This window comes from Melanostigma gelatinosum (genome assembly GCF_949748355.1).
Source record: "Melanostigma gelatinosum genome assembly, chromosome: 12".
Taxonomy (NCBI): domain Eukaryota; kingdom Metazoa; phylum Chordata; class Actinopteri; order Perciformes; family Zoarcidae; genus Melanostigma; species Melanostigma gelatinosum.
The window spans coordinates 3,601,379-3,622,621 of record NC_136645.1 but is presented as its reverse complement, the minus strand read 5'-3'; the positions used below and the strand labels follow the sequence as shown (position 1 = coordinate 3,622,621).

The 21,243-nt window shown below is 41.9% G+C and overlaps 1 protein-coding gene across 1 annotated transcript in view; it reads left to right on the top strand.

Moving 5' to 3' along the window:
- Positions 1 to 685: 685 nt before the first annotated feature.
- Positions 686 to 21,243, top strand: part of LOC306785658 (uncharacterized protein) — a gene marked incomplete at its 5' end in the record, with an annotated part of 54,790 nt that continues 34,232 nt past the window's right edge. The window contains one exon of the mRNA XM_079280115.1: positions 686 to 796. Within this exon, the coding sequence (XP_079136241.1) occupies positions 686 to 796 (111 nt within the window). The remainder of the gene's footprint in view (positions 797 to 21,243) is intronic.

The window sequence follows — 21,243 nt, the reverse complement described above, 5'->3', positions numbered from 1 at the left end:
ACACTTAGGGGAGATACAGAGACAAAGAAGAGGGAGGGTTGCGGAGAGGTTGCGGAGTGTGGAGAGCGAGGCAGCGGACGGGAGATAGTTAAGAGGAACTGCAAGACTGATCAATGAGAGGCTGAGATTTCAATGAGAGGCTGAAATTTCGACTCAGCAAGAAAGAGAGAGAGAGGGGGAAGAGGGAGGGAGGGAGTCAATGACAAGGAAAGATTGATGAATGAAAGATGGGAGCAAAACATATGGAGAGAAAAAGACTGAAGGGGAGAAATATTTAAAAGGGAGACCAAGAGGGAGGCAAGATTTTTTTTTTTTCTTTTTGAGAAAAGAATTTAAAAAAGCAGTTAGACAACGACAAGAAGATGAGAGCGGAGAGACGGGAGGAGCAGAGGGTGAAATATTTAAAAAGAGACAGAAGCTAAGGGGAGAGAAGGAAGAGTCAAAGATTCAAAAACTTAGAGAAGAGAGGGAATAAATCAGAGCAGTGGTGGAGAGGAGGGGAGAAACTCCTTTTCTTATTTCTTCTGTCCCTCCTCTACTTTATAAAACAAGAGGAGGAGAGACAACGATGAGGAGAGCCGGAGAGAGTTGAGCCAGAAAGAAGAAGAAGGAAGAGGAAGCAGACTTTATTTTTTCTTCAAAAGTCGAGATAGACATTTAAGTCCACGAAACCCAGTGAAATGCAATGGCGTGCTACTACATTGTGATCAGTTCCACCCACCTGCGTGACGGACAGCTGAGGAGCATCAAGGGGGTGTTCAGAGGACCAATAGGAACCAACGGACAGAGAAACACGGTAAGGGCCCCGGCGCTTCGGCTCCTGGGAACAAAAACAAAAAGAGCAAATTTAAAGTGCTCTTATTTTGAAAAGTTTGGGACCGTCTTCAGGCAGTCCGATCTTTGAACTACATTTGAATCTATGCGTTTAACAGAACATTAATCCACTTCAATGCAGAGTGCATGTGTGTGTATTTTTTAATTTCCTGCATTCATGAAAAGCCAGAAAGTCATTACTTCTAAATCCGCATGACTTAAACCACTCCGTTGATTGGCAGCTCCTTAATCACTGTGTTTGCTGAGTTAATTAATTGCCACTTCCATTAGGTTAATTGACTTGGTATTGGAGGCAGAAAGCTGCAGAAGGGGGTGGGGTCCCCTCCTCTTACACTAAAAGCTCCTCTGGCTCCTTTTAAGTGTTCGATGTCTGATGTCAGCAAGAAGTCAGGAGCGTTTTCTTTATTTCCTCTTTACATTCATCCTTTAGTTTGACATGACGCACAAACTCTCTCAAACACATGCGGGAGCCACATGTTCACTCAGTTTAAAGCACATTTTTGTTGGTATATTTGAAACTAATCTCTTCACAAGACGTCCTGTCAACACATTTGAATGAGCTGCTAAAAACAGTAAGAAAAAACACCTGATTAGGCACTTCTTGAAGTCAAAATACTCATCTGGTGCATTATAATTTTGTTTCACTTTGGTCCCAAATTAAAACCCTAAACTTGTTTGATTAAAGTCATCATGAAAACTAGTTGAGAGCATTAACTCGTGCCGTCCTGGAGCTGTGTGGGAAGATTTGAGGCGGCCAGAGGCTTCTTTACTTTTTTCTCCTCATAATCTAAACTCCAACTAAACCTTGTACTTCATTCTCCCTGAACGTTACAGGCAAACATAATTACAGCGAGTCCTTGCAGAGGCGTGCCAAAAAAAAAAGCAGATTCCTACAGGCTTGAAAGAGAGACAGCAGATGAGACGTCAAGAGGTTGTGTAAGGGCAGCGCTACAGCAGGCTCATTACACATAACGCAGCAGCTACTCCGTGTTTTTTTACAAGAAATTAAATCACATTGACTCATTGTCATCATAGCTTTTTATTTTTAATTCAAATACAAACTTTAATCTCTTTAGAGCCTGTTTAGAGTCATGTAATCATCATTAAGAATAAATTAGAATAATTTTAACGCAGGCTGCACGTTGCCTTTGTTCTGTCTCTTTCAGCGTGTGGCCACTCTTGCCTCGAGCGATATCACCGTCAGATCATATTTCACTTTTACTCATGTCAATACTTTTAATAAGAGCCATAGATCATAAATTACGACGGCACGTCGCGGTGAGATGACGGGGCTGTAGGTCTGTGAGAGTGAAATCAGCAATGCATCGGACTTAGTCTGCAATTAACCAGAAGGACACAATAGAGCCTGCAGCTGCACTGAAGTGCTCTGCAGCCGCAGCCGTTAGTGCTATTTGATTTTGTGTCATTATTGAAATAGCAACAACAACAAAAAGCATGAATATATTATAAAATACTGGTATTATGAGAACAGGCTGTATCTCATACTGTAGTCTGGAGGTGCTGACACCTGCAGGAAGTGTTTTCAAGCCTTTGGGCACATTGCAGCTTTCTCATGAGACTGATGGACCCCAAAACATGTGGCTCTTATCGGTGTAGCAAACTAGTTGTGTTGCCTAATCATAAACAAGTAATTTAGTTTAGTTTACGACAATGATCACGTGTTTTCAACACGTGGCAAAGTTCAATCATGAATTAAAAAGTAGTGTATTGCGAGTACCTTCTATATGAAGAAAAGGGCAATACCATTTGGTTTGTAAACACTTTAAACACATACGGTTCTTGTTAACAGCAGTATTCCCTTTACACAGTAGCGATCATATTTCTTATGTTATATCATTCTTATATCATATATATATATATTTTCCCTTTAACTCACGAGATGCAGGTAGCATGTTTTATACTTAATGTGAATATAATTCATACTTTGTTGGCATCTTATTCTGAAAATCGGATGTTCGTCTGAAGAAACCGGATGTTGTCTCACGTTGATCTTTCCGCTAACTTTCTCATTCGCTCGCTCCCGATCTGTGCCGTTTGAATGCGTTTACCGTGAATTTCAGCATATCGGTGCATTACTGTTGACCGCAGCGATGTCCAGTCGTCTCCAGGGAGAGCAACGGCTGCTGCACATTGTAATACCGTGTATTCTAACCGGCTGCAGTTTGTATCCACTTCTCTGTATTATATATTTGTTAGCTTGTCTAGCTTTTGTTTATCTATACTTCTCCCACACGCTGCATCTGCTGAAGACTTCCTCCACGGACTTTCAAAATAAAAAAATGCGTTAACGCTCTATAAAATAATTGTCGGCGTCAATTAATGTATGCGTTAACGCGATAATAAGGCGTTAACTTGCCCAGCACTAATATATATATATTTTTATATATATACAGTATATATATTTATGGTAGCCTTGCACCTACGTGATGTGCATATAATTACTCTTCAACATGGTTACAATAACAACCACTTGGTTAATGTCAGGGAACGATCGTGGTTATGGTTAAAATAAATGCGACATACGTCGCAGTAAAGCAGCAAAGTTTGGAAGCTATAACAGTAATGTGATTACTGAGTGTGAGATTACTATTTGGTTTCTATTTCTACACGTATTAAATCATGAAAATGTGACGTATGGAGGTTTGGAGTTTGTTTAAAGTAGGCAGCAACCTCCGGTTCTGAAGAGTGAGGAAGCGTCTAAAACGTGCATTCTCTCTACTGACCACCAGGGGGCGACGCATCTGGTTGTATAGAAGTCTATGAGAAAATGACTCTACTTCTCTCTTGATTTATTCCCTCAGTAAACATTGTAAACATGAGTTTATGTCTCAATCTCTAGTTTGAAGTCTTCTTCAATACAGCATGATGTTCATTTAGTACATTATGGTAATTTAGAGTCAAACAGACCATAAAGCAGGGGATGCTTTAGGGCGGGGCTTACTGTGATTGACAGGTCGCTGCCGCTACCAGAGACGTATACGGCGTCTCTACATCACTCCTCCACCGTCCATATATGGCCACTTATATGGCAACAACCAAAATGCGATATGCAACATGATATCATCAATATCGTTTCCTTTAGTGCTCAATCACCTGAAATTGAGAATTGTTGTGTTTTCGTTACCTTAGAATGAGACGTTTGTATGAACAGAGTCGGCCATGTTTCTACAGTAGCCCAGAAAAGTCTTGAATGCCTTCTCTTTTGTTGAGATCTATTCTTTCAAATCCAACATCCTCATTAAAGACTGTCAAAGGGAAAGTTGAAAATAGACCTCTTAATTAACATGCCTCACAAAGTAGATGACAAACTAATGAAGCCATTATTGCACCTTTAACAAGTTAGAGCCTTCAAACTCGTTAAATGAAACACAGTAAAGTTTTCCGCCGCTAACACGATACCATAAATACATGTTCTGTAATTACCCACTCAAGGAAACGCAGGCGTTTTCAAAGGCATGTCTTCAACTCTGTGCGTCACCCAATCCAGGAATAGAAAGCCATATCAAGGGATTTAATTAGCCAACAACCACACAAGACTATCACCTTGGATCCTCAAACACCCGAGCTAATTTTATCTACGAGTTCTTTAGCTCTGATGAAATTGCACGAAACCGTCTTAAAAATTCAAATAACATGCTCCGTGCATGGGAAATGTGAGAGAGAGAGAGAGCGATCATTGAATGAGTGAGACGTGAGCAGAAACAGCCGAGTCTGAAGCCAAAATAGCGTAAAGTGTACGAGGGTGTGGAGATCTGAGGAATGGATGAGTGTCTACAGTTCTCTTTCAACTCCAGTGACTCAAGTTCAGTTTTATGTTTATCCAAAGAACTTTTTCCTCTTTCTCAATCATGAGCAACATCTTACCTTAAATACACTTTAAAGAACTTTACTAGTAATTAGAACTCACATAAACACAAGGGGGGTTATTTATTTTATGTTCCAGGCAGCCGTTATTAAATCATTGGTTGGTAATGGGCTTTAAATGGAGATGGATGGGAAAACTTTCACTGAACATACTATTAATTGTGTGTGTGGGAAGGATACACTTCCAGCTTTTAATGACTCGTTGTTTTTTTCTACGAGGGTTGAATTTTGAACTTATTTGAAGTCACTCTGGACAAAAGCAGGTGCTGAAGAAACGAAAAACCCTTTGACGTAACACATAAATGGCAAAAATATAGAGGTAAATTTAACCAAAAAAGAATTAAATTAAGAGGCAAAGTTTCATATTGTGTTGGAATGAATGGAGAATATGTTCAAAAAAATGTATTTAATCAAATAAGCAGGTATATATGGCAAAGAGGAACATTATGGGAATAAAAAGGGTATTTTTTTTACCTTTAAGGTACATTGAGTAGCTGTTCTGGAGCTCTTGATCATATCACATGGTCAGCTTTTCTTTTACAATTTTTGTTATTCTGAGAACTTTTATGAGAATCAGAATCAGCTTCATTGGCCAAATTTGTGCCGCCTCTCGAGCGCAGACTGGCCAATCACAGCGTAGCTTCGTCAGGCTAACTAACCGGCTCTGCTGCATAGACTCTAATGCGTCGTTTTAAAGTTTCTTCATGTTCAGGCTGGTTGAGTGGATTTGGAGCTCGTCACGGTTAAACGTCGATCTGTAGACTTTAGCGTCCACGGTTCCACGGTAACGTAGCTCTGACAGCTCGATGGAGCAGCAGCAAGGGGCAGGGCTTAGAGAAGGATCAATTAAGGACTTCTTATTCCTTAAAAACAGGAAAATGAACTGAGCTTCAAAGGCAACTCTTCACCTTTAAAAGCAATGGCACCACCTTTCTCCAGTCATGTATATTCAAAAAGTCTGAGATGATAAAGTAAGTAAATTATACAGCTATCTATATGTATCACTTTCGTGTCACTGCAAGTATTAACACACTTTAGTTCCTTGTCAGTCTTTTTTTATTTGAGTGCACAAAAACTGTTTCAAGTGCCTGCATCTTCAATGCCTGAAAAGATGATGTCTTATAACATCTTTTTTTCGTGTCATGACTGCGTTTCAGGCTCAATCCTCATTTCCTGAAATGTTTGACACTCTGTTGTTTCGACAGGTGAGCGTTTAGCTGCTGCAGAGAGCAAACAGATCTCACACTGCTTGTTGATATCACCCTCTCCTCTCCTTAAAATAAACTCCATCAATCAAATGTTTTTTTCTTCTTTTCTGTAACTTAATTGCTTGAGCGTGCCAAAGATATTTGGGACACGTCGCCGGCGTCTCTCCCTGTCTTACTATTCCTGCTGTCGGCTCGTCTCGTCTCACTGGGTGGTCCAAAGTCTCAATTTATTAAAAACATTTAAAAACCATTCAACAACGCGCATCCGCCGCTCTCCATCTCATGTGCGATCATGTCTCTGCTTTGCGTTTATATGCGTGTGTGTTTTTATAAATCACGTAGTTCCCGGCGTCTCCGCGGTGACATTAAATCATGATAGCCCACCAGCTGTCGGGGAATGTTTTCACACATCTCCCGATACCAGCGAGGCCAGAGTTGTGTTGCTGTAGAAACATTGATTCCAGGGAGTTAAATAAGGTTGATTTCTCTACATCCTACTTGGCACAAAAAGTGGAAATTCCTTATGAGCATATGATTTTTCCCCCGGAAAGTAATATTTTCTTTCATTTGTTTTGGAGGCTTCCCGCGCCGGATGTCTTTAGTGTTGCCATTTGTTTTGGACTGCAGTAAAAGAAGGGACTAGTTAACTGTGGTCTGGCTTATTCTCTTCAGCAGAGGTTTGTATTTAGTGTTGAGTGCTTTCAATTAAAACCACAGGTGCTGCTGACGCTCTTGTAAAGGCAATAATGTCCTTGAGCTGCAGGGTTATGGTGCAATATTCTCACTAGGCGCTATCGGCTATTTGACATGAGGCCTAACAACACCCATGACAATACTACACGATAACCTACTGCCTCTGAGCCGTTAATGCTTTAAACCTGGTGTGTGTGTGTGTGTGTGTGTGTGTGCGAGAGAGCGTGAGAGTGTGTGTGGCTAAGTCGTCAACATGGCTCCTCACTCCATAAATTAGCGCTGATGAGGACACTTGGTGCATTTGTGCACGTGTGTGACTAAGTGACTACATGCACGAGTGTGTGTGCATCACCGACTGAGTGTGTGTTCAGCAGTAGCGGCCGGTCCGTCTGGGCTTGAGCGGCTACCCATGAGTGCGTGTGCAAGCATGTTTCTCTGTGTGTTCAGTGATTGTGACTTACATGAAATGAGTGTGTGTGAGTGTGTGTGTTCAGTGATTGTGAGTACATGGCATGAGTGTGTGTGTTCAGTGATTGTGAGTACATGGCATGAGTGTGTGTGAGTGTGTGTGTTCAGTGATTGTGAGTACATGGCATGAGTGTGTGTGAGTGTGTGTGTTCAGTGATTGTGAGTACATGGTGTGCTTCATTGATGTGTGAAACATCAGCTATGACTGTGGAGCCATCTGCTCCAAAGGGACAGATAGAGTGCAAGCGCGAGTGTGTGTGTGTGTGTGCACAACTTGTCTTCTCCATGCATGAGTCTGTATTCGTGACACGGCAGTGTGTGTGAGTGTGTGTGTGTGAATTTCTGACAGTCTGACTACTTGGCTGAACCAACAAGTTGTGTTTGTGTGTGTGTGTGATCATGTGGGACATTGTGAAGTTTCAAAGCTTAAAAAAAATCTCCTGAATACTTTCAAACACGGGTTCTGTCGACACGTTAACATTTACGTCAGACTCCATGAATCGTTTGGTTTTCTTTGATCTTATTTCAGTTCCAGATTCATTCAACACACATATTTCAGATAGATTATGAATGAGTCAACAAGTCCTCCTAATTAAATGAGAACATACGTCATTTGTAACTGAAAACCATACAAAACAATCCTTTGTTTCGATTTCAGAGAATCTATGAATGAAATGACACTTAATGCTGTTCAAGTTAAACAATGTGCTTCTCAAGATCAAAGGAGACCGCTGATGTTACTTTAAACAATGATGTTGAACAGGTTTTTTTCCGAGAAGACAGTCTTTCAAACATCATATTGAGTGAAGAAACCAGAAACTGACTCACACACATCATTGCAGTTCTTCTGAAGAAGTTGTTTTGTCTGACGAATACAAACAAAATGCAGCATTTTCCTGTAAAAGGCCATTTTACATGAACAGCCTTCTCAGTATAGCTGCAACCTTCGATCATGCAGACACATTACATACGTCGTTCCTCGAACCTGCTCCGTCGTTGGTGAAAGTGCTTTTAAAGTTTTTGGACCTTCGTCTTGCTTTGAGCTACAGAGTCATTTTAAACTGGATTATTCTATAAGCATGCACAACTTTTTAAACCGGCTTTAAATATTATCTGAACTCTGAATATGTCTTGTTACTGGACGACACAGCGTTCACGTTCTTTTCCGAATGATTTGTTGTTTTCTTTTAAGTCTGCTGTTCGTCCTTTTCATGTGAAAGTGTTCAAGCTGCCGTCTTGAACAGGACTCCCCTGTAACAGAGGTTTTAAATATCAATGAAACAAACGTTTGATGTTTTGTTGACCCAAGGTTCCTCTCAATACCGAGCTAAAAAAGGTTTCGTGTATAACAGATAAACATTAGGAAATAAGCAAAAAAACAACTGAGAAAAAGAAATAAAGGGTCAAATCTGAATGGTATATCTGCATATAGTACATCACAGACATATGAAAACAGTACAATTATTCGTGATCTATCAGATTTAGTCCTAAACCACCTGGAGACAAGGGGCAGATCAGTGAAAATATAAGAACCATCACATCTTCCTTAAATGTTACTGATCACGAATGAAGGGAAATGTTAATACCTACTGAGTAAAAACAGGATTTTAGAGCACAGCATGCTGATTATGAACAGAGAATCTTCGTGAAACAACCAGAAGTTGAAGATTTGCAAAGACTGATCTAATCTGAGTAAACAGGAGAAGAGGAGCACCGTGTTCTTCAACAAAGATTTCACTTTCATCCCACATCCATGAGGCTGTTGCATAAAGAATATGTCTAGAATATGTAGAACGGGTTATGTGATCACGTATTGAAATGCTGGAGAAAAACCTTTGTACCGACGAGCCTATACATACTTAAAGAGCCACTGAGGGACTCCACTTGTAGAACTACAGCTCAATAATTGCACTATTGCAGAGTAAATGTTTTCCTTCCCACTAAAAATAAACCAAACATGTCCACAGAAAAACACAAGTACAGGCACGGCGCTGCGCACAACACAAGCATGCACAAAAACTTTGAGACCCCATAACCTGAATACATTAACATCCTTACATGCATCTCTTTGCAATTACCTCAAAATGAGGATTATGTAAAGGAATACACATAAAAAAACATGGCATCCACATGTTTTATGTAAGCTAGAAGACTAAAACAAACTTTTAAACCAAGCCAAATTTACATTTTTTTTAATAGACACCTAGATCTTTAAGCTTGCAAATCACCATAAAGACTTAATGAGCTGCTCTGTGGTCGTTAGACGTTTGGAGAAAAAAAAACATGTTTTGCAAAATCCACAAGCTTCATCTCCTTAAAATCCTCAAGCTATGTCTGAAACTCTCTGCATGCGTGTAACAAGCAAACCGCTGAGACTCATGACATACGATGGTGTCACAGAATATCACTGTCCCCCCCCCCCCCCCCAAAGAAATACTGAACACGGAACAAAATGGAAGAAACATCAGGAAGAGCAGCTGAGGAAGGATCCGTCTCCGTGGACGGACAGATGTGTGATAGATGTCGCGTGTACAGAATAAAATGACGGCATAGACGATCAGGATGACAACAGCAGTATATATTCATTTAACAGAGAATACAGGCAGAAACCTCCAGGAACACGCTTGCCTAACTTTATTGGATCATAAAATATCGGGTATGGAAGGATTTTCTGCAGATGCTTTTTTCTGCAGACATTTCTACGGATGTTGGTTTTTTTTGCACACAAAGTAAGGCTTGTTTTTAGTCCAGCCGATTGGCGGAAATGCCTTTTGATACTGAAGCAGTTGTTGATCACTCGCGGCACCTCCTGGCCCGTTAAGAGGAGTGAGGAGTTAGCGGTCAATAACGCTACAAAACAGTAAATAAGAGGTTTTTCTAAAATCTGAATAAGCACAACTATGAGAGGAAAATATCAGGCTCATGGGTCCAGTAGTATGCGAGATTAGTCGTGGACAGACAGACAGATACACACACAAACGCATTATCTCCTGACAGGAGGCACCACGAGGAGATACCAAGAATAAATACAACCAAACAAAAAAAAAAGGTAGAAAATAGGTCAAAGCAGTGATAACAGAAGCTGAAAACATCCAAGGATGAAATGAAATAGTCAAGAATGATAAAAACAGAACCAATGTCCACCGAGGATGAATAATACTAATTATTATTCCGTGAAGATGGAGCAGTACTGTGCGCTGAGGAGTGAGGATAAATGTTAATCCATTTCGAGGACCTTCATGAATAAAGGCTTCCCAGAAAAAAATCTATAAAAACATTTATGTGAAAAGTCATTGAGATACAGGAGCCGGTGGAGCAGAAGTAAAATACGAGAGAAGGGAACCACAATATGTTGACCTATACTGAACGCAACTTTACTGCGCTTTCCCACAGAGAAACGAGCCTGAAAGGGTTAATATCACACAGGTTAGGGATACCTCGCACACTGATGAATGCCAAGACTGATTTTGTGAACGCAACGTCGGAGCTTTTATACCCAAATAAGCTTTGTTCTGACTCTCTCACGAGTCGTGAACTAGAAAATGTTCTCTTGTACTCATGAAATCTCCCCCTGGGTCACATTTACCATCATGTCACGCTTCGGTAGAGCGGCTCCAGCTTTTTATTTCTACATGCTCACACATCCTCACAGGTTCATGAGCTCTCCGTGCTTCTCTTCCTTCACAAAAAAAGAAATAATAAAAATGTAATTGTTGTGGCCCTTTAAGAAGAACAACACCCTGAGAGATGAACCTCTCATCCGAGGACGGTCTTAATGAGTTGTGGAGCGCTGAATGTTAAAGTATATATTTATGTAGCACGGTCGCTACTCGATTACCATGGAAACTGAGGTAGCATGTTGGAGGTGAGTGGGCGTGAACGCGACTTGGATGAACCCTGCGAATGTGGTGGGAGGGACGGGGAGAGAGAGAGAGAGAGAGAGGGAGAGAGAGATAAAGAGTCAGGAAGGGAGAAAGTGACAGAAACAGATGGAGAAAAGTAAAAAAAAGAAACGCTGAGATGAAGTTTTTTCCCATTTCATCTGCAATCATCTTCATTTGAAACTTTACTCGTGTTTTTTTCCTCTCCTCGTCCTTTCCTGGCCTCTTAACATTTGCAATCTTGTTTTTCTCTTCTATGTTTACACGTTTTAAAGGAAACCCGCTCAATTCCAGGTCCATACTTGTATTGTTTTTGTATGTACTGCAACATTTGTTCATGCTTTAATGCAAATACATTTTCTCATGAAAATACCTGCATTCACACAAATGCTCCGTTTTAGCGCCAGTCTCTTTCAGCCCCCCCCCCCCCCCCCCCGAAGAAGCTCAGTCTGCTCTTATTGGTCGACGTTCTCTGTGTGTCCACTATTGTGACTTTTACCGGTGACGGTATCTTTCTGACAAGGCGGCAACCCCTGGTTCTGCCAAATGAAGCCGATCCGGAAGTGTCTCAAAACGTGCATTCTCTCTACTGGCCAGCAGGGGGCGACTCCTCTGGTTGTATAGAAGTCTATGAGAAAATGACTCTACTTCTCTCTTGATTTATTCCCTCAGTAAACATTGTAAACATGAGTTTATGGTCTCAATATCTAGTTTCAAGTCTTCTTCAATACAGCATGATGTTCATTTAGTACATTGTGGTCCATTTAGAGTCACACAGACCATAAAGCAGGGGATGCTTTAGGGCGGGGCTACTGTGATTGACAGGTCTCCACCAGAGACGTACACGGCATCTCTACATCACTCCTCCACATACTCTGTTAAGGTTGGAAGACCTTCATTGTAGTCGTTACAACTGTTTGGGAACATTTCCAACCCAGTTGGCAGATAAAATGTTGGCACGGTACTGTTCTGCAAACCTCGAGACATCTGTGTTTCTGACCCAAACATATGTGTCATGATTTGTTTCAGCCTCGTTTCACACAGGACACGCACAATGACACGTTGGTAAATGAGCAGTTAAGGTTAAGACAACAAACTACTTGGTTAAAGTCAGAAAAAAGATCATGGTTTGTGTTAAAACAATAAGGTAATGTGAGAACCGTAACGAGCGTTAATAAATAACAACCGTCCTCAGCAGACTTTGTGATGCAACGTTACATAACGAGCTTAAAGTCCGTTTAGTTTTGGTCTCACGCGGGACACGAACAGCTGTCTCCTGAGGAAAGACTGTTTTTGTTTGTGGATTTTTGCTGTCTTTGCACTTCCTGGTTCACGATTATGTGGATTACATATATCCATCCAGCCTTGCCCATGTTCCTCTTCTCCATAAGTGTTGCAGCTGCCTGACTGTCCCTTTAAACCATTTATTTGCCATAACAAGTGTGAAAAGGCTCCAGACGGATGAATGAAGAGCATGTGTGAATAGTTTTGAAAGGTTATCCCAGTAAGTTACAGGGAACTATGTGTGAAAGAAGCTCAACAAACAAGTGGTTAAGGTCTCGGAAGGATCGCAGTCATGTTTGAAATTTTATTTCAACGAACTGCGGTCTCCTGTGTTTTAAGAGCCATCCATCCATTTCTTCTCACTTTTCCTCCCTCTCTCTGTTCTCTTCCCCGATACTTCTTTCAACAAGACGTTTCCCAGTGTGCCTCATTTCCTCATTTTTCTACTGTTGTCTCCTTTCCTTCACTTCTCTGCTCCTTACGTTGTTCTCCTTTCTCCTCACCGATCCTCTTTTTCCTTTGTCTCTCTTCGCTTACTTTCTTTTTATTCTCTCCATCTCTCCATCCTTTATTCTTCCTCGATTTCTCCCCTCCTCTTTCTGTATCTGGATGTATCATTTGACCTGCTCCTCTTCTCCTCAGTTTCTCCTCCCTCCATTACTTCTCTCCTCCACCTTTTCCCCCAATTTATTTTTCTCCCATTTTCTGTTTCCTTGAACTCCTTTTCTCATTGTTTCAACAAGCCCTTTGCAACCTTCCTTGCCACTCATCTTTTCCTCTTTTTACTTCTCTCCTCCTTCCTTTACCTTTATATATTTCCTCTTTATTTCTCCTCATTTCATCGAGACTCTGGCATCCTTGTTTTCGAGCTCCCCTCTCCTTTCGGCAATATTTGCTGCTCCTCTCATCTGCTCTTCTAGCCTCCTTCTCTTTGTTACCTTTGTCTCCTCTCCTTGTTTTAAAAAGCTTTTTGCAACCTTGCTTTCATGTCCTTGTGCTCAGTCTTCTTTGTTATTTATCCTTCGCTCTTCTCTTTCTTCTTTTGTCAACTTCTCTCCCGTCTTTCATTCCCTTCCCTCTTCATTCGTAATGTTTTTCCTCCTTCCATCACTCCACCCCTCTCCTTTCATCAATCTGTTGCTCCTCTCATCCGTCTTCTCTCCTCTCCTTTCCTTGTTTTAAAAAGATCTTCCCTCCTCTCCTTCCTTCTCTTCCTCATTCGTTGCGCCTCTCAACAGTCATTTCTCTCCTGTTTGTTCTCCTCGTCTCTCTTCATTTGTATTTCTCTCCATCTTTTTTGTTTCAACAACACCTTTGTCCCCTCACTTCCTACTTGTCTTTCTTCGTTTCCTCGCTCTAATCTTCTTCCTCTGCTTTCCTCACCTCCTCTCTTCATTCTCAGTTTAGTGAGCAGTGAAAACAACGATAAAATAATAAAAACAACAACAACTGTCCCGTGATTATAAAACCATCTCCATCTGGATCTCTCACACCCTCACTCTGACACACACACACACACACACACACACACACACACACACAGAGCTGAATAGGAAGTCAAACAGAAGGCCAATAAGACACGCTTGACTGGAGGCGACTCTGCAGTGTGTGTGTGTGTGTGTGTGTGTGTGTGTGGGGGGGGGGGGAGATAGCTAGAGAGATAACTGTGTTCGTGAACAGGGAGAGTATTCACTCCTGTCATTGTGTGAATCTGGTGTCCTCACAGCCACAAGGGAGATGAGATAAATCCTTAAACACGTTTTGTCGCTACTCGAGGAAACATTTCAGGCCAAAGACAGCCGGAGGTCAGCGAGCGAGCGTCCAGTCTGACGTTACTTCTAATTTCCATGACGTTTGAACTGAAATTTACGATTTAACTAGTCGACAAAAGTAAGAAAAAAAGGGGCTAAATTGCGCAAAAGTTAATCACATTGCCATTTGAAATTATTCATCAAATTTCTTTTTTTACCAACTCATACTTTAAATGCTGCTGAAATCAAAGTCCCCAGTGTCTGCTGCACAGTTAGGAATGCCACATGGACTATGTTTTAAAAAGAGTCATAGTTTTATTATCTTAATGTCCAATTTTGATCTCATGAGCTCGCCGGCGTGAGCTGGCTTTGTTGATTCATAGCACGCTAGGCCGCTAGCTTTAGTCTGTAGCATACGTGCTAGCCAGCTGCTGGTCAATCCAGTCGATCAGGAGAGAACCAGGCCGACTGCTGGACCCAGCTGCTGGTTTGGGAAAAGGAGGTGGAGGCAGGCGAGGAACGGGAGAACACAGCAGTGCCGGCGGCAACAGCATGAATGTCAATATGTAATTTAAATATGTACAACAACAATACGTTTAACCCAAGACACCAAGAAGAGCACCGGGCTTTGAAGCTAATTTTACACAGCGGTCAAACGGTGGAATTATAACATCCGGGTTCGTCACGTGATGCCATCGGGCCCAAAAATACTTTTCCCCATAGACTTTCATTGGAAAAAGAGACTTCTGAAAATCAACAGATTATTTCAAACACTTAAATAGCAAAGTTTTATAAAAACATTTCTTTTTCTTCCCCCGTTCATGTGCATGAGCCTGAGAATCCCGGGAGGCGGGGCTAAAGGAAACGCTAGTGCGCCACTTGCTCTGTCGGCCGATGGATGCAGAAGATCACCGGAAGATCTGCGGAATTTTATCAGAATCTTATATGCGGAAGTCAAACTTCTTTTCGGCTGGTCGACTAATCACGCACATCCTTTGTGCCGTCATTTTAAAATAAAATGAGTAGAAACAAGTCGTCAAGCTGAAACGACTGAAACTGTAACTGAACGAATGAAAAAAATGATATTTAACTGACAGACTTTTCATAAGCTTCAAACTAGATTCTGATTGAGTCATTAGATGTTTCAGGCTGTCACCTTCTTAAACGTCCACGGAAAGTCTTAGTTTTTAACTAATCTACTTTATGGATGTATTAATACAAACATCTGTGGTTGTGTGTGTGTGGGTGTGTGTGTGTGTGTGTGTGTGTGTGTGTGTGTGTGTGTGCGTGGGTGTGCGATGAGGTTTAAGGAGCAGTGGTGCAAAACCTGATGAGCAAAAGGGACACATCTGGTCACAGCAGCCCGAGGGACACACACACATTTTTACATCCATACTTGTACGGACTCCAACTGTCCCCCTGTACCGATAAACCCGCCTCCTCCTCACCCTTTACTCGAATGTCATTCTTTAACTTTACCCCAAACACCACGTCTCAACCGTCGTTTGAAGCAGTGAGGACGAGAAAAAATGACTTTCACTGTGAAGGTCTGAAGCAAAAGAACAAAGATGGAAGAGCACCCAGGATTCTCTATCTGTAGATCTGTATCTTCAGACGTTACCTTTTTACACCTGCAGTATTAATATGTTCTCTTCAAGTATTGTGATCGTATCTCGAGTCAGGCCGGTGGAGCTGCAGGACAACAAACGAGTGTAAACGCGTAATAAAAATCAAAGCGTTGGAATTTACACTTTCATTAACATGTTAATACCACGAGTCTCATCTCGCCATCTGATCATTTATTGTCAGGATTGAAGAATTTTTACACGAAAGTTAAGCATCATCGTGTTGTTTCAATGCATTTATGTCCATTCCTGTGAACTATAATATTTGTTTCGTTTGATGTAAAGGTACACTGACTTACTTTTAGGTTATCATATTGCATATGAATAATACATATTCTGTGGGGTTTTTTTCACATACGAAAGTAGACAGATTTAGTTTTTTAGTTTAGGTTTTGTCCACAACTCAAAATAAATCCAGTTTACTGTCACAGAAAATATTCACATGTTAGAAGATGGAATCAGGAGAATATTGAGTTTTATTTTCTTAAAACAGATGGAGTTAATTTAAAAGTTGACATATTTTTGATAAATCTTTGAAGCTATACTAATTTCCATCTGCAGTCTCTGGGCTGATAGACAGGAACTTTGACTGAAACAACAAAGATGAGTTAAATAATCATAATCTATTGAAATACAGAATCAGACCGGACTCCAAAACAAACGAATGAACGTCACTGTTGACCATAAAGGACTCGACCTTTAGAGCTTCTCCCTCTGTTATCTCCGTCTGTTGTCGGCTAACGTTCCTGTACAACGTCCTCCGAGCAGAGCGGACCACGTAAGACACAGATGACACATCGATGCCCTTGCTCGGGGGCACGTCGGCAGTGTCGGCCGCTTTGTTGATACCCGAGATCAAAAAACGGGCGGTTTTCCTTCTCCCGCATCGGTGGCCTTTTCTAAGAGGAAAAGAAAGATGGTCCGATATTTTGGCACTCAGGCTCTGCTCTAATGACACGGCAGGCGAACAGATAGCATTGATCAGAGTGACCCCTCTTTCTAAATCAATAGAGACGATCCCGTCTAGATAACGTTACACACAATCAATAACGTGTGTGTGTGTGTGTGTCTGCAGTCGTTCCTGATGACCTGACCTGTGTCTCGGTGAGGCTACCTGCATGTGTGTGTGTGTGTGAGACTTAGTATAGTGTTGAGGGCGTGTTAGTCTGTGTGTATGCGTGCATGTGTAAGTGTGTGTGTTGGGGGGGGGGGGGGGGGGTTGGAGTGGGGCAGCTTAAGGTTAACCAAGGTGAGTCGTAATGGGACTCTGAGCAGATCCAATCTGGGACCACTTGTGGCAAAATGAATTGGCCTCACACACAGGAAGCTGAGTCCATCCCTGAGTGTGTGTGTGTGTGTGTGTGTGTGTGTGTGTGTGTGTGTGTGTGTGTGTGTGTGTGTGTACGCCCAGCTGTCTACGTGTTTCTTCGTGTGTTTGTATATGTGTAAAGGCCATTCTTGCTGTGGAAAACTAATCTAATTTTGACAGGTTCACACAGACAAAAGGCCACATTTATTAAAAAAAAAAATTGGCTGCGTGTGTAGCTGCGAGTGCGTCGAGTGTTCATCGAATGTTTCACACACCAGCCGCCACTTTGAGGCCGAAGTGTAAAATGCCACACGATCGCGTTGTGTTGTGGAAAAAATAAGCAGCGCCTCCGTTTCCGGCCGTCTGGTTCGACGCCTCGCGGTCGACTCTGCAGATCAGATGTCGTCTTCATAACCTCAAACTCGCTCAACCACAGAACCGCTGAGCGTCTTTGTCACCGATATTCCCAGCTTCCCTAAAACCCAATGAACACGGTTTGCAGGTCAAACGCTGTCTAGACATCAAGGTTAAAATGGAGCTAAATTTGGTTAAAAGGTGAGAAGAGTTGTTTTGTTTTAAAGAATTTAGCCCTTTTGACCTGCAAATGTTCGTGTGCTTGGTCCACAGTTATCTCTTCAGTCTTTGCAGAAGAGAGTGTAAACAAGTGAATCATAAGAATTGAGGCATTTGTATGCAACAAGGAGTTGGACCGTCTTTCGTTTCAGCTCAGTTTGACTTCTTGGTCCACCTTCCTCAGTTCTGTCACAGGAACAAACAAACACGTTCGTGCTTAATGAACAATTTACAGTTTTCCTCTTCCCCTGACTCGGATGTATTTGGACTCTAGTGTTTGGACAGAACTGCAGACAGTAAAGGCTGCAGGTTTGAACCCAGCCAGGAGCTTCCTGCAGTGTGAGGTGATATTATTATATTCAAACTCACTCGGCAACCCAGTGAAAATCTTTCTTTTTAGAATGAAATAGTCACCACATTAATCAGACAGTTTTCACATATTTTACTGAATTATTTTGCAATTTTTCTGACATTCTTTACACTTTTTAGTGACATTTTTCACACTTTTTTCTGACATTTTTCACATTTTTTAGACATTTTCACACTCCTTTTTCTGACATTTTTCTGACAATTGTCTCATTCATGCTGGAGCAACAGCTGTAGTCAGTTTGGATTCACAGCTGTTACAAGACCCCTTCTACTACCTTTCATGTGTATGCTCAGTATCAGCATCTCCAGGCTCCAGTATTAATGTATTTCTGGGAAAATCATCGTACACATAAATCCAGACTGCTGCAAACCCGCAGTTTATTACTCTGTGCCAAAGATATGATAATGCATTCATGGGTTCAGTTGACAGAAATAGGATCCGACAACAGGGCAACGTCTATCACACAATCTACAACACACGCTGCACATCACAGCGTGTGAGCAGGTTGGCCTTTTGCATTCTACTACAGCAGAGAAAACTGTTTCCCAACATCAACGTTTGTTCAAATCAGAGATTGGATTCTACGGCAAATCCGGGGTCACGTTTCCATAACACATTGCTGACACACTGTTGTTACAGTGCAATAAATATTCAGGCTGAATAATCCATATTAGCTCCTTCCCATTTCACTTTTGACGCAGAATAACTGAAACTAAACTGACATGATCTCAGGTTTGTTGATTGTAAATTGTAAAAAGAAAAGAGCTAAATTATGGTACAAATACGTCTGTGTCTACTCATCATTGTTGAGCTGTCACAAGCAGCAAATTTACTGGCAAAAAGCAGCAATTGTTTGAAGAATATTGAATATATAAATGAACCACAGAGAAGTGGAACATCCTGCAGGAGTAATTTGTGAAGTTTCTTTGGACGTTTTGTTGCTATTTTAGCCACGACTCTTGGTTTCCTTTTAAATCCATCACAACTGTTATGAATCCAAGTCGCCGTTCTCCTCGAGGGAGCGAGAATAGTAGAGGCGGAAATATGTAACTAGAAACGGAATTTCAGTAATTTATATTTGATCGCTCGAATATATTACGTTGAAACTGGATTTTATTAAAGTTGAAACTGAATGCAACATTGTGAAACTGAAACTGTGTTTGATCCTAACTGGTTAATTCAGCTCTCTGTATTTTTCCACATTCAGTTCTCACAACTCAAATTCAGTCCACTGAGACAAACACGCCGATGGTTGAGGAAGAGCAATCGAGTGTAGATCGAAAGGACTCCCAATAGTTTGTTTATTGGATTAAATCCAAAGTGGCAGAAATGAGTTCAGATCTCAGTGAGGTGTAGACAGGAAGTGGGCACAATCTGTACAATTTATCAAACGTAGGTTTTATCATCTTCCTCCCACGTGGGGGGTTCCTGCTTGTGCTGCTTCATAATAAAATCTTTTAAATAACAGGGGAATTTTACTGTGAAATATTTGTGATAGAAAATTTCAGTTTCAAGTTTTTGGGAATTCAAATTCAGTTTTTTTTATGTAATTGTCGAAGTTCAAATGTAAAACAATTCAAATTCAGTTTCTAGTGACTCATTTGTGCAAACTTTCCAGTGTTTGATATTCCAAAGGCGCAGTGGAGGCTCCATACGCCTCGTGGTCAACTCCACCGATCACATATCACGATGACACATCGTTCGATACTTCCCTCAGACGTATTCTTCACTCACCTCGCCGCAGCTTGAACGTCACCTGTCACCGTCACCTGTCACCACTATTTCCGGCTTCCCCTCGGTTTACCTCATTCCTCACCCATGCAGCGCGGAATGGAAATACACGAGAAGCCACAGCGGGTACACACACACACACAGATTTGTATGTGGCGATGGGTTCGACCGTCCTTCTATTTCTGGCCCGGTTTTCGACTTCTTTGTGAGTCTACTGCGCCCGCTGCCGCCTTTGGAGCGTTTCTTGGTTGTAAAATAAAAGGCTGCGGATACATGTACTTCTCCACAAAGATTTGTTAGCTCCCTCTATTACAAGATGTGCATCTGTGCGTGTGTGTGTGTGTGTGTGTGTGTGTGTGTGTGTGTGTGTGTGTGTGTGGAGAGGGGAGACAGAGATAACATTGTTCTCCCAGAAATCTATCAGCGCCAACAGGATTGCTTCCCCCCCCGTTCTCCGCCTCGCTTTTTCTTGTGTTTCATTCCTGTTTCCATCCCCCGCCTCGCCTCTCTCTCTACTGGCCCTCCCTCTCTCCCCCATTTTTTCTCTCTCCACCTCCTACTCCCCTTTTTCCATTACTCTCTCTTCTCCAGCTCTCCCCCAAACAGAGCACCAGTTGCACTTTATAACATCTAGTTTAGCAGCTGCACACCAAACAATGGATAGCTGGAGCTAACTTGAGTGTGTGTGTGTGTGTGTGTGTGTGTGCGCATCGGCATGTGTTGGGAAAGCTATCTTCTCTAAATGATACTCTGCCTCCTCTACCCCTGACAGAGAGAGAGATAGATATGAAGACGGCGGACAAATGGGAGTAGAGAGGGAGGCGGAGAGGCGGGAGACGGATGGGAAGGGAAAGAGAGAAAAAGAAAGGAGAGAAAGCGAGACCACGGAGGAAGATATGGGAGAAATGAGTGATAGAGGGCGAGAGAATGAAAGGAGATGTATAGGGATTAGGTGAGAGGGGGGATACAATTAGTTATGGCTGGTGCAGTCGGGAGACAAGAGGGATCGAGGTCGGGCGCAGCAAGGTTGTACTTTGCATTTGTCAGTTCAACTCGGTTATGCTGTGTGATTTCCTCATGCTGGGAGCACCTTCATGTAGAGCGCAACACATTATAGGAAAAGTAAGTAGCCTGGGGGATTTGATGTGTGAGCAAATAAACTCAATGTGTTGGTGATGAAACACCTGCAGCACAAAGCTTCACTTCTGTGTGTAAAAAGGATGTTTAATACCATGAAATGATTAAAACCAACAATGTGTTGGTCCGTCTATCGCTGCTGTCTGACTTCTCAGAAAATGCGTTTTTGCTGATTGTAACCTCACTTGGATGTTTGACCGTCACATACTGGTTTGTGGATTGAGGTTTTGAAGCCTCGAGTTCGGCGTTTTGGCCGTCGCCATCTTGGATTTTGGGCGTCACCATTTGGGCTTTTTGCAACCAGCGAGCGGAAGTGACCATATTTGGACTGGGGAGGAGTGACGTAGAGGCGCCGCAATCAACTCTGAAAGCGACCTGTCAATCACCGTGTAGCCCCGCCCTGACGCATACCCTGCTTTATGGTCTATTTGACTCTAAATGGACCATCATTTACGAAATGTACATCATGCTGTATTGAAGAAGACTTGAAACTG